The 12856-nt window shown below is 41.8% G+C and overlaps 1 protein-coding gene across 1 annotated transcript in view; it reads right to left on the reverse strand.

The window, feature by feature from the left end:
• The window catches only part of AKAP10 (A-kinase anchoring protein 10), a 31094-nt gene extending 18241 nt beyond the window's left edge, over positions 1-12853 (reverse strand). Inside the window, exons 1-2 of the mRNA XM_090024912.1 lie at positions 12715-12853; positions 2515-2562 (exon numbers count right to left, since the gene is read on the reverse strand). Of these exons, the coding sequence (XP_089881038.1) occupies positions 2515-2562; positions 12715-12736 (70 nt within the window). The 5' untranslated portion in view covers positions 12737-12853. The remainder of the gene's footprint in view (positions 1-2514; positions 2563-12714) is intronic.
• Between the last annotated feature and the right edge of the window lie 3 nt (positions 12854-12856).

Raw genomic sequence — 12856 nt, forward strand, 5'->3', positions numbered from 1 at the left:
AAAAAAAAAAAAAGAGAAAATATGACCTTTTCTGTGCAGCGCTGCATGCTAAATATCAGAGGACTTGGAAATTATATTCAGCTCGATCCTTCATATGAAAACACCATGTTATTGCTTCATGGCAGTACTTGCTACAGTAAACACGCCAGAAATAAGAGGGCTTCTCCACATTAATAAGATCCTTTAAGTCTGATTATAGGAGAACCTGCCTCCCCCATCCACACTTGTTCACAGATAAGCCAAAAACTCCAAAATGAAGTTCATGTAAGGAATAGCAATTCTCAAAATCTGCCCTATTCATTTACAAGTGCTGCCACAGTTGTCTTAGGTTTTTCCAATAATGTGACAATACAGGGACATCAGCTACGTCATTCAAGATCTGCAGATCTATTTCTCTTCCTCCTTTTGAAAGCTTTTAACATGGCAAGACTGACAATGCTATGAATCTCTCTATGAACTTTAACAGGAATATTTAACTTTTCCAAAATTCTTTATCTTTGATTGCTGCTGGAGAGTACAGTAAGCAGCACCGAACAAAGAAAATGATATGCAGAATGTAAGTATTAGTTTCAAAAACTGCTGTAGTCCTTTTCAGAACAAGGTTCATGTTGGCTGCCTGAATCCGAGCAGAAATAAGACAAAAGTCATGTTTCCATCACAAGCAAGCATTTCTTTCACAGGCCTAAGCGGCTTACTCCTAAATAGCTATAGAAAACACACACACACACAGTTCTGCAGACTTTGGAGATAATAAATTTGACTAGGATGTCAGTCTAGATGGCCTTTCACCTCCTGACCTTGGTGGAGAATAGAAAAGCATTTATCCAAGCCCACTACCACCTCAAGGACCTAATTCCTACCAATTCATGGTATTGATGTGTCAAAAAAGCTTGTTTTAATAGCTTTATAGCTTCATCTTTCCCATATCTTAGGGCACATCCAGGCAAGAAGGTAAAAGAAGTTGGCCCCTACATGTCACACCTCAATGCTGTTTTCTATCCATCTGAGAAGACTCATGGGGTCCTTCCCCCTACCCTACCACCTGTACTTCTATCTTTGCCTACCAGGTTACTTTTACAAAGCCAAGCTACACAAACAACATACTACAGCTTTGGGTAAAAAACAGTCTACCTCCACTTGTTTGAATACGTATGCCTGGATAAATATCACCACAGCCCTGTTTCTGACAAGCTGTCACTAGAGATAGAGAAAACGAAAGAGGCTTGAATATTTTCCTCATGCTGAAATATATGGTACCGAAATTCTTCAAGCTACCCTCCAAGAAGTCTTTGGTATGTAACGCCTGCTGGAATAAAGATGCATATTTTCCCAAGCCTGCAGAAAGCAGCCAGTTGCTTAGCTGATGACAGCAATGGTGGATTATTTGCAGAACAGGAGACACCCATATGATGCGTCTTTCCAAATGAGACAAGTTTACTCTTAATGAACACTATGGGAATAAGGTGATGCGTTCAATCAGCTCCAAGGAGGAGGCATCTACTTTGCAATCTGTACATAGCATGAAACCTCTAATCTCAAAGGGTGCAGTTCACTGAAGTGTGTTCTGCCAGACTAGGAAGATGCTTCCACTTTATTCACTATGAGCAGCTTGTTCTGTAATCAACTGAATAGTCTGTAAAGTTTTAATTTTATTTCCGTCGTGGGCAACTCTAGCTTTTCCTTAGCTAATTGCCAAACTCTCCTGAACTTTGATCACAGGGCCTCCAACAAGCTTGGGTAGGTTGACTCTATTTCCTATACTGCTTCAAAAAGACAATTCAGTACTTCATGTAAAGTACTAAAAAAAAAATTATACCTGAAGCACATAAAAGCACCCGAATGATTGTGGCCTTACTGAAAGGAAATTGATACATGTACAGTTTAGACAACTGACAAGTCAGAGGGTCTGTTCCCATGATTTAATATGCTATGCTGATTGTTGCCTGCATTCAAGATTTTTTTTCTCCCAGCAGCAATTACTACCAAGTCTCTGTGCTATATAACATTAGGGTTGCCATTCCTTCTGAACATGATTCAGAGCTTCATGTTCAAATTAAGTTACTGCATATTTATGCCAACAAACTAGATCTGACCCTGATTTCCTGTTATGTCAGTCAGGCAATCCAAAGCCACATTATGAAAACTGTGAGATAAATAGCATACCACCAAAAGCACCTAAGGAACCACAGAAAGCAATTTGCTGTAGATAAGGAATAATCACTGTTTGCCAAGTGGTTGGATATACTGAATGTTATGAACATTTTGAAAAAAGCCCAGGGCTGGAAAAGAATTGAATAAGCTTCCTTACTTCCAGATCTGATAAGATGATCAGGGAAGATTAGTCTTCAAATTTATTTAGGCTACTTGGAGACAGATTTACTTCTCCCATCCACCCCTGGCCAAGGCACTGTCCTGTTCAACTGCAGGGAAATTAACGGCTGGATAAAAATATGTATAGATGGTAGCCAGTGTTATGAACCTGAACTTTACAGAGGAAGTAAATCTTAATCTTACTTTTAATTGCCTTCACATCTGAGGTCTTCTCTTGTTCTCTGCCTTTCACTGCAAAAATATGAAGAAAGGTGTTAAAGCAAAAGAAGCCATTTCTAGCACATGTAACAGCATAAACTCCTTAAAAATAACAACAAAATCCCAAACCTAGGGTTTAAGCAGATAATGGAAGAAGTAAATAATCTTTTTGTTTTAAAATATTTGCTGTTTTCAAATCCCATGCATGTATCCAGTAACCAACTAGGAATGTCAAGATTTGATGCCAAACCTGACACCCAAGGGGGCACACAAAATTCTTAAGAGATTAAAATGTTACAAAACTAGAGCGTTTATATTACAACATCCTGAAAGATGCATTTTGTACATGGCATATCTTATAGGTCACCTTGTTCTCTCCATTTTCTTGTTTAAAATAAATTCAGAACATAAAGCAATTAAGAGGACGAGCTGGATGCACATGGCTTTGGAAAAATTACATCCCTACATCACTACATGGACAGGACACTACTGGAGTGCCCAGTGCTATACAGACATCAGGGACTGGCTCCATGTCTCTTGAATTTACACAGCATTCAGAGCTATAGAAGCAACAGTGCTAAAATACCAGAGCTAACTGCTCTTGAAGCAACATAGATTTTCTGGTGAGAAAACAGCTGAAAAGCTTGGTGAGAAAAAAGGGGAATTTTTTTAGAAAGCTTGTAAAGGACGATATTCTAAATATAAAGGAACACCACGGAACAAGACCTAAGGACTTAAGCAGTACAGCAAGAGAATGGATGGGGAAATTATAAGTTAGTCAATGATAGTCAAAAGGTACACAGCAAAATGAACTACCAGGGTTGCACACCAAGAGGGCAGCTTATTCCCACATCAGAGAAGCACAGAGAAAACAGATTACTAATTTGGGGAAAATACAGTACAACTAAATAAAAAATAGTTAATGCAACATTATAATGTATTTTGCCTAAAGCTTTACCCTTCGACAATTTACTACTTTTCTAGTGGAACAGAGACAAGGCTACCTATTTACCAATCCAATAATAACAAGACTATAAATACTAGAAAATGGAAATCTGTTTTACATGAGCAAAGATTACCATTTTCCTCAACAGAAAAACATACATAAATTGCTTCTGTCAACTTCCACTTTCATTAGTGCCTATGTTAGATGTAAAATGTAGGTTCTAATATGAGATATTAATAGCTATTCCAGTCTTGTTTTATTCCTAAATTTTCATGTTTACCTAGCATTGCCGTTAGGGCCAATAAAGGCCAAGGGTCCAAATAATGTTTGATTAGACATATATCCTGAAACAGCACACAGCTGAATGACGAAGGGCAGGCCAACCTCCTCTTAAAACTGGGAGCCCATTCTAGGTCCTGCCATCTGCACCCTCCTCCACATTACCCGTCAGTACTCTATATGATCACATCTCATTATTCAAAACGTTCATCTGAAATAATGAGGGACATTCAAAACTAATTGAAACAAAAGAAAACCAGCACCATATTAAGAAACTCTCAAATCCAAGCTGGGAAAAAGTCCAAATAAAGAGTTTTCTTGCATAAAGTGGCCAAGAAATAATTTTAGAAAAGCAACAGAGAGAACCAACTTTTGTGAAGGTGAAAAGGACACACAATTCCATACAAAACTAGGTAAGCAAACCTTGCAAAATTCACTTACACGTCCTGTTTTAATGCTAAGTAAAACCACAAGAAGTAAGAGTGCCTTCAAGAATCTTGTCAGAAAGATTTTTTTAAATACGTATAAAAGGTCTACTCACTCTTATAAACTTCTAACCATGATTGTTCAAGAGACATGACAAACCAAATTCGCGGGGAATGCATTTACAGCTCAGTTATCTAGGAAGCATCTCTATAGTCTTCCGACATGTATATGTAGTAAGACTCCCCCCGACACACGGCACTTCATGTTTAATTGTGCTCTTTTTCCATCTGCTAAATCAGGAACTGTGATATTTGCATGTACATCCTTCTTACCTGCCCTATGGCCCTTGCCTTTACATTCTGAAAACTACAACAGTTATCTATATTGCAACGCATGTAATTTATTTTAATGCAGTTTAATACCCAGAAACAAGTGGCAGGTCAGCACCATTTTACCAAAGAGCTTCCCCAAGGCCAAGAGTGGGTATTTGGGGAACTAATTTTGGGAAGCTCCGAGTTAGATACGTTACGTCTGTCCCCAGAATAGTTCCTAACCAGTGACTGAGAATTGTAAGTACTTTTCAGCCTTGCTATTGGCAACAGCACCTGCCAGCTTGCCCAAGACCTAATATTTTGCACCCATGCAAATGCACACACGTAAGTGCATGAACTACATTTTGTGCAGGGTGATCACACACTAGAAGCTCAGCATATCTTGAATTAAAATTCCATCAACAACTTTACTTTGACACAAAATGAATTTTACTACATTTACTTTGAACATACGTAGTTCATCTATACATGGGACAAAGCTTTTAAAAATTTAGGCTTGGTTTAGGACTGGTGATTGCAGCCAATCAGATAACGGCTGTTGCCAAATACTTGGTCTGCTACCAGACATTAGAAATAGTTATTTTGCACCAACAACGTGAAGAAATGGATATGTTAATAGACATTAAAGGTTGGAAACTCAAAATTTAACACAATTGAGCAAAGATACTTCTGGAACCACTTGCATACTGTGCTTTCAGTTTCAAAAAGACTCCTTTTGAAATTCAAACTTCAAAAATACTATCCAAGCCTCAGAACAACCCTACCATGTATGGAATTATTGGTATGCTCATATCACACACCAAGAAATTCAAGCATTTTTTAAATCAACTTCCTCCTACAGAAAACAAAGTGTTCTCCTTGACTCCAACCACTGGTCTGTTTGGTGTATGTGACCCCCTGTCGCTACTGCAGGCTGTCTCCAAAGATGAACTCCATGTGAAGACAAGGAACCCATATATGCACATTAGGGTGCACGTGCCACATAAGGGCATCTTCCTCTATCAACTTCCCCAGGTACTTCCTGTTGTCTGCATTGCTGCAAACTACTTGGTTTCCAGCAAACAGCACCATTAGCCAAAATTTACAGGAAATGTGTTCAAATTCTGGGGATGCAGAGATGTCAGGTGTGATTGACCTTCCTGGAGGGAAGGTCAGTCAGAACTACCCAAGCCCTGTAACATCTTACAAAAGGCATTAACTAAATAGCCAAGGCTGCTTACAGACATGGAAAAAACCTCCCATAAAACCAATAATAGCGCTTTATGTCCAGCTCAGTGTGCCCCTGCGCCAAGCACAGCGCATGCCCCAGAAGAGGCATTGCATTAGTTTGCCCCAGCCTGCCTGATGTCTGTATTTTTCACACTTATCTAATAGCAGATTCAATTCAGCTTTAGAAAAAGCACCAAAACTGCCCTGCTAAAGCACACAATCTATACATATGCTGGGGAGCCAGTTTGAACCAACGTGCTTCCTCTTCCAATAAAGCATTGTTTTTCTTGGGGGGGGGGGGGGGGGAGAGGGGGGTGGCAGAGGATTCCAGGCCTGTCAGCATCCCAAATATTTGCACAATTGACCCTTGTAGACTTATTAGCGTCTTGACTAGTACAACTGCTTAGAGCAGGGACCAGGACTTCTCCCCGACTGGGATTCAGGACGGACTCAGGAGAGACTTCACCAAGCCTAGAGTCAGGGAGGACCCGAGTTAGGGAACTTTTGGAGGGTCTGGACGTGTTCAAATCAGCAGGTCCAGACACTCTCCACCCCAGGGTGCTGAGGGAATTGGCAGGGGTCATTGCGGGGCCCCTGGCAAGGCCTCACGAGCAGTCATGGTGCTCTGGTCAGGTGCGAGAAGACTGGAAGACCACCAATGTGTTCCCCATTTTCAAAAAAGGGAGGACCCAGGCAAGTATAGGCCTGTTAGTCTTACTTCAGTCCTGGGGAAACTCTTTGAGAAAATTATCCAGGAGCACATCTGGGAGGGACCAGCAGGGGGGAGGATGCTCAAGGGCAACCAACACAGATTCATTAGGGGCAGGTCCGGTCAGACCAAGCTGGTGGCCTTCTACAATCAGGTCACAAAATCCTTGGATGCAGGTGTCGCGGTGGATGTAGTCTTTCTGGACTTCAGCAGGGCCTTCAACACGGTCTCCCACCCCATTTTCATTAAAAAGCTAGGCGACTGCGGCACTGATGCCTACACAGTCAGACAGATCGCAAATTGGCCGAGGGGCCACACTCAGAGAGTGGTGGTAGATGGGTCATATTCAACCTGGAGGGATGTGGGCAGTGGAGTCCCCTGGGGCTTGGTCCTTGGGCCTGCACTGTTCAAGCTCTTTATTAGCAACTTGGACGAGGGGGTGAAAAGCACCCTGTTAAAATTTGCTAACGACACCAAGATTTGCAGCAATGTGGGCACACTAAAAGGGAGGGACAGGATACAGCTGGACCTGGACAGGTTACAGGGGTGGGTGAATGAGAATAGGATGCGATTCAACACTGACAAGTACAGGGTACTGCACTCGGGCAGGAAGAACCAGCAGCATACCTACAGGCTGGGGAACTTTCTTCTCGAAAGCTCAGTGGCAGAGAGAGATCTTGGAGTCATTATCGATTCTAAAACGAACATGGGCCGCCAACGTGACAATGCGGTCAGTAAGGCCAACTGCACCTTGTCATGCATCCACAGATGCAGTTCAAGCAGGTCCAAGGAGGTGATTCTCCCCCTCTATGAAACACTGGTCAGGCCACAGTTGGAGTACCGTGTCCAGTTCTGGACGCTGCACTTCAGGAGGGACGTGGCCAGCATCGAGAGGATCTGGAGGAGGGCCACTCGCATGATCAGGCGGCAGCAAGGCAGGCCCTATGAGGAGAGGCTACAGGACCGGGACCTGAACCTGTTCAGCTTCCATAAGAGAAGTCTGAGAGAGATCTAGTGGCTGTCTATAAACTTACCAGTGGGGACCAGAGGGGAATGGGTGAGACTCTGTTCCTCCGAGCGCCTCCCGGAATAACAAGGAATAACGGCCACATGTTGATTGAGAGTAGGTTCAAGCTACACATCAGGAGGCACTACTTCACAGTCAGGGCAGCCAAGATCTGGAACCAGCTTCCAAGGGAAGTGGTGCTCACTCCTACCTTAGGGGTCTTTAAGAGGAGGCTAGATAATTACCTAGCTGGGGTTATATGAGCTTAAATTTACCAGGGGTCATATGAGCCCAGTATTCATTCCAGCCCAGGGCAGGGGGTCAGACTTGATAATCTGCTCAGGTCCCTTCTGACCCTACATCTATGAACCTATGAAACGACAAGCTTCCCTCATGATGGATGACAGGTTGGGAAGTTGCTGTCTGTCACCTGAGACATTAGAAGCACCCAGAAGAAATGGCACTCTTAATTATAGAGACAAAAATAAATTTTGAGTAGCTAGCATTCTGTGTAAATTAATTAAAACATCATATTTAAGTATTCATAAGGAACATTTTAGGTTTTAAGCTGTTTGGGGTAGAGAGCAGATCTGTCACACTGTCTGAACAGTGTTTTGGACATCTGAAACGCAATGACAATATACGAGCATAGTAATGAGGCATCATTGTTAGACAACCCACGCCTATAAAATTGTCTTTTGAAAAAAAAAAGTAAGGGCAATATGGCAAAGTAGTCTGATGCAATTAAAATAATAAATGCAAAGAGAATTAAAATAATGTAATTTGAGAACATGTTAAATATTTTATGTGGAATGGTGAGTTTTAAAACCTCCTTAAGCCACTACATGCTGAAAACAAATATTGCTACAAATAGGTCACTTATTGAACACTGCCCTTGGAAAGCTTCCAAATACAACCTACACAAATCACAACTACTTAGAATAAATTTTTTACACTGCAAAACATTAACACATTTTTTAAAAAGCTCTTGCCCCATATTTAAACATTTTAAATATTTAAGAGGAATTGCAATCTCCAGTTACATAACTGTCCTACACAATAGTGACTGCAGCATTATCATTCTGCCAGCCATTTCAATCGGAAGTATAGATGCAGCCCCATGAATTAGCAACTCAGCATTTTATACCAGAGGTTAGCACTTTCGTTCTGGAACAGGGGTTGAAGCTTCAATTAAGCAACCTGGAATTATCTGCTGCTGTATACAAAACTATCCATTTATACTTCATCGGGAATGTTAAAAAAAAAATATTTAGGATGACCAGGTTCGAGCAGAGGGACTGAACACTACTGTCCAGAGAAAAAGCAGCCAAGACAAAACAGTGCATACTTGGGATATTAACTGGGCTGCTGAGGATAAATTGTTTCTTATGCTGCATCAACATTGTATCATTTCCTTCTCCCTTAAATGTTCTTAATACTGCACCCAACAAGTCTAGCCTGGACTATTAATGATGGGAATCCCAGGGCTTCCCTCAACAGTTTTCCAAAGTCTAACTGAGTTAGACTAAGATTGTCACTTGTCCTCCCCCGCCCCCTCCCCAGTAACTATTCTCTTCCTCTTTACCTAATTAACTTATTACCAGTAACGTGAACTGGTAGCTTACATTGCCACCTCTGCTTATGATATTTGATGCAGAAGTATTCCTATGTCACTGTCACCCTAAAATAACACATTTACAAAGCACCAGTTATAGATAAAGGAATAACAAGACCAGGAACTAGGCTACCTTTTAAAGGAATAACATTTCACCATAGGAGTTTTACCTCCACATCGGCTTGAGCCAAGGAAGATGTAATTTCATGTACATGAAGCCAATTCTGAATATAAATGATAACTAAGTATATTAGAGCTAAATGTCTGTCAAAATTTCCACCACTGCCTTCCTTTTCAGGGGACTAACACAGCCAGCTTACCTGAAGCCTACCACATAAGGTCTAACCATTGTAATATGAATTCGTTTAAGTGGTTTGTTCAGAAGGATGAAAAAGTCTGAGCTGCTCTGTGCATCTGTTGCTTTTGTATGAATGCACACAATTATTTGACGCATAGTTCAATTAGCCCTTCTTCTTGCATTATGGCAGGGCTGCTTACATTATTTCAAAGCTATGTGCAATAGATGAGTTTGTAATCTGACCTTGGGGAATGGCATAACCTTCTATGACCATCTGTGATTGCCTATCATTCAGTTTAAGTTCTTTTTTACCATCCTCTCTGTATTTCCCTAGCTTGTTACTTTATGGCCCAGCCTCATCAACTTGCAAGTTAGTGGATTAGTTCCCTATCTGGGGGATCTCTCTAAATGTTTGGAGATAAGTTTTTCTTACCCTTTCCCAACAGTCTCCACAAACACAGCTGTAGCATTTTGTGCACTTACCTAATGCTTTTTTAAAATATAAGAGGGTTAAGGCTTTCAGTAAGTCCTATTATTTATTGCGACAACACCAATTGGTCTGGCTTTTCCAACAGGCGGGACCTAAGCAGCTCTCTGGGACCTAAATATTTCCCATAAGAACAGGACAACTACCTTCCTCACGCTAAATAATATTCCTATTAATACAATCCAGAACACAGTTCACATCCCTCTCCCGCCTAACCCCCAACAAAGAAGTGCCACAACAACACACTTCATTTCATCTACAACTGCCATATGCAATAACCCCAGATTCATTAGTCAGAATATTCTCTCATGCAGCCCCCCTCTACTTGATATCCAGCCATTCCTTCATATAGAAATCTCTGTATTTGTTTTTCTTGGATTTCACTTGCTTTTGTACCAAAATTCCCCCTCCCAGATTAAACAGCTTTTATTTAATAAAAGTTCCCAAAACACAAAAATATACAGGGTTGAAGAATCTTCTGTATCTGACCATTAGTTAATCGCTGGCTTTATTATGTTCTATAGGGCTATTCAACAGTATAAATCTATGGCACTTGCATATCCCTTCACAGGCTTCATAAGTCTTGGAACTTCTCTCATTAAGAGCTGGAGTTAAAGCTATTTTTACTGCATTTATTCCCCAAGATAAAGGGAATGTTTCAGTACTGCTACAGCAGCTGTGAAAACTTACAAGATCAAGTCCTGTCATCTCAGGTGAAACCAGAAGCCCAGATAATAAAAGCTCTCTTAACTTGCAGTCTCATTTCCCAAAACACACGGCTTGGATTTCATTTTCCAGAAAAAAAAAAAAAAAAAGGCGCTTTATGAGAACCTCAAAACAGCTACTTAACTGTTGTAGAAGTTCTTGAAAGATTTATACTTTTACTAAAACTACCGTACCGCAGATGGTCAGGATTGATTTTCACAGCATCTAAAAAGCATCAAAATCATTTGGATTACAGCTTCAAATATGGAAGCAATTTCCCATCAAAAGCCTGCCCTGTGCATATTAAGGGTTTGTTACACTACAGGCTGTATAGAATGATTCACGTTCCAGAAAGTAACAGGAGTGTTTTACTTTCAAAAGAACAGGGAAATGTAATGTGACCACACACACACCCCCTGAAGGGGGGAAAAATATTTGGCTCTAAAACCTTGCATTTTTTTTAATATTTCTTTTACATATTTACCCAACTGTATTCTTTACGTTCCAGTTGTTTGCCATTTATATGACAAGCCTTTTTTTGTTGCAATTGTTTTATCATAACTTCTCCAGATCAGACATGGGAAGCAGTGTCATCAACTTCAAACCAGAAGACTGAAACATGGGACACGGCAACATTCGAGTATTGTCCAGTAGCCTGATTTGAGAAGTGGATGAACATGAACAAGTTTATGAAGTACCTAACAAAGGTCCCAGAAGGACTTAAAAGCTCTCCACACTTTCTGGGTTCATGCTTTAGTGCTCAACACTACTGGCATGGGAAAAAACATTTAAGTACCTTCATTTCTAACAGCAGATAAAGCATATTTACTAGCATTTCATTTACAAGCAATAAATACAGGAGAACAGTTCTTCACTGCCTAACCCAAAATATCTGCCATGCATTTCAAATTTTGCTACTTTTTGTTTGCACTCCTAATCAAAATTTGTGTGGGTGTTTCTTAACTTCATTCTTCTGTAACTCAGCACAGTTTACTTTCATTTCTTGGCTGAGACAACTTTTCCAGAGGCAGACTATGAACTGAAGATTTCAGCACCTTGTTATGTAAAGCCATCATGCTTCAGTGGACCATTTCATGCCAATTCAGCCACAGAATCTAAGCCAGGGTGGCCAACCTGCGGCTCCCGAGCTGCATGCGGCTCTTCAGAAGTTAATATGCATCTCCTTGAATCTTTGCACAAGCACATGGTGACCAGCTTCCAAATGACTCCAGAATTAATTGTACTCATTGTACCAAAAGGCTAATTAGGAAATATATTTTTTTTTTAATGCTATGCAATTTCTATAAATACAGTTGAAAAATTAAAAATTTATTTCAGGCAAGCGCTGCCTGCACTTTTATATAGCTCTCAGTACAATAAGGTCTTGACTGTGGCTACCACTACCACATGCTTAACAAAAAAATGTTTTACTATGCCATGACAGTACTAACTTTAGCTATTACCTTCATTTGGCCAATTTAAGGGGAAGGCTTGCAGGATTAGGCGGATTCATGCAAAAACGTCACTTGCACTTATCTAACCAGCAAGAAAATAAGTTGCATACAACATGCAGTTGTTAACTATCTCAAAGCTCTTAGCCCAGTGCTGCTCAACATTTTGAGACTCCTGGTGGCCCCCTGATAAGACTCCCGGCGCATCTAAAAAAACGCCAGCCTTTTGTTTTCACTTGTTTTTTCAATTACAGGGGGAAAAAAAAGATAAAAAGAGTAAAGCGATGCCTCTGTTGCAAAGGTCCCACAAGAACCACAGCAGGCCAGAACCAATGCTGTAAGGACTACAGATTCCTCCTGGAAACCTCCTGGTTTACCCTGTGACTCTCATTCATCCACCGAACCCTGCCAACACCATGCAGCACCCTGGTAAGGGCCTTAGAGCACCCCGGGGTGCCCCAGCAGCCTGGGGACAACCTGAAAAGGACCTCAAGGCACCCTGGGGACGACCCAAAAAGGACCTGGGAGCACCCTGGGCTGCCACAGCAGGCTGGCAGAGGACCAGGGCCTCGTGAAAATGCTTTCCCAAAGGCTCCTGGATACAACCCGCCCTTGGAGACGCGAGCGAGGAGGGCCCCGAGATGGGTCTGGCGGCTCCCCGAGGCAGCAGGAGCAGCCCCCGCGCGTGTGGCAGGCAGCGGGAGGCCGACCCCCCCGGCTACCTTTCCGCCTGAAGAAGGACATGGCGCCGCGGGGCGGGAGGGGGGCAGCGAGCGGGGCTCCCTACGAGCGAGACTCCTTCCTCCTCCTGCCGCCTTCTCTCCCTCCTCGTCCTGCCGCGGAGCCGCCTGCCGCCGCCATGTT

Source organism: Crocodylus siamensis, chromosome 13 (genome assembly GCF_052110815.1).
Source record: "Crocodylus siamensis isolate JL-2025a chromosome 13, ASM5211081v1, whole genome shotgun sequence".
Taxonomy (NCBI): Eukaryota; Metazoa; Chordata; order Crocodylia; family Crocodylidae; genus Crocodylus; species Crocodylus siamensis.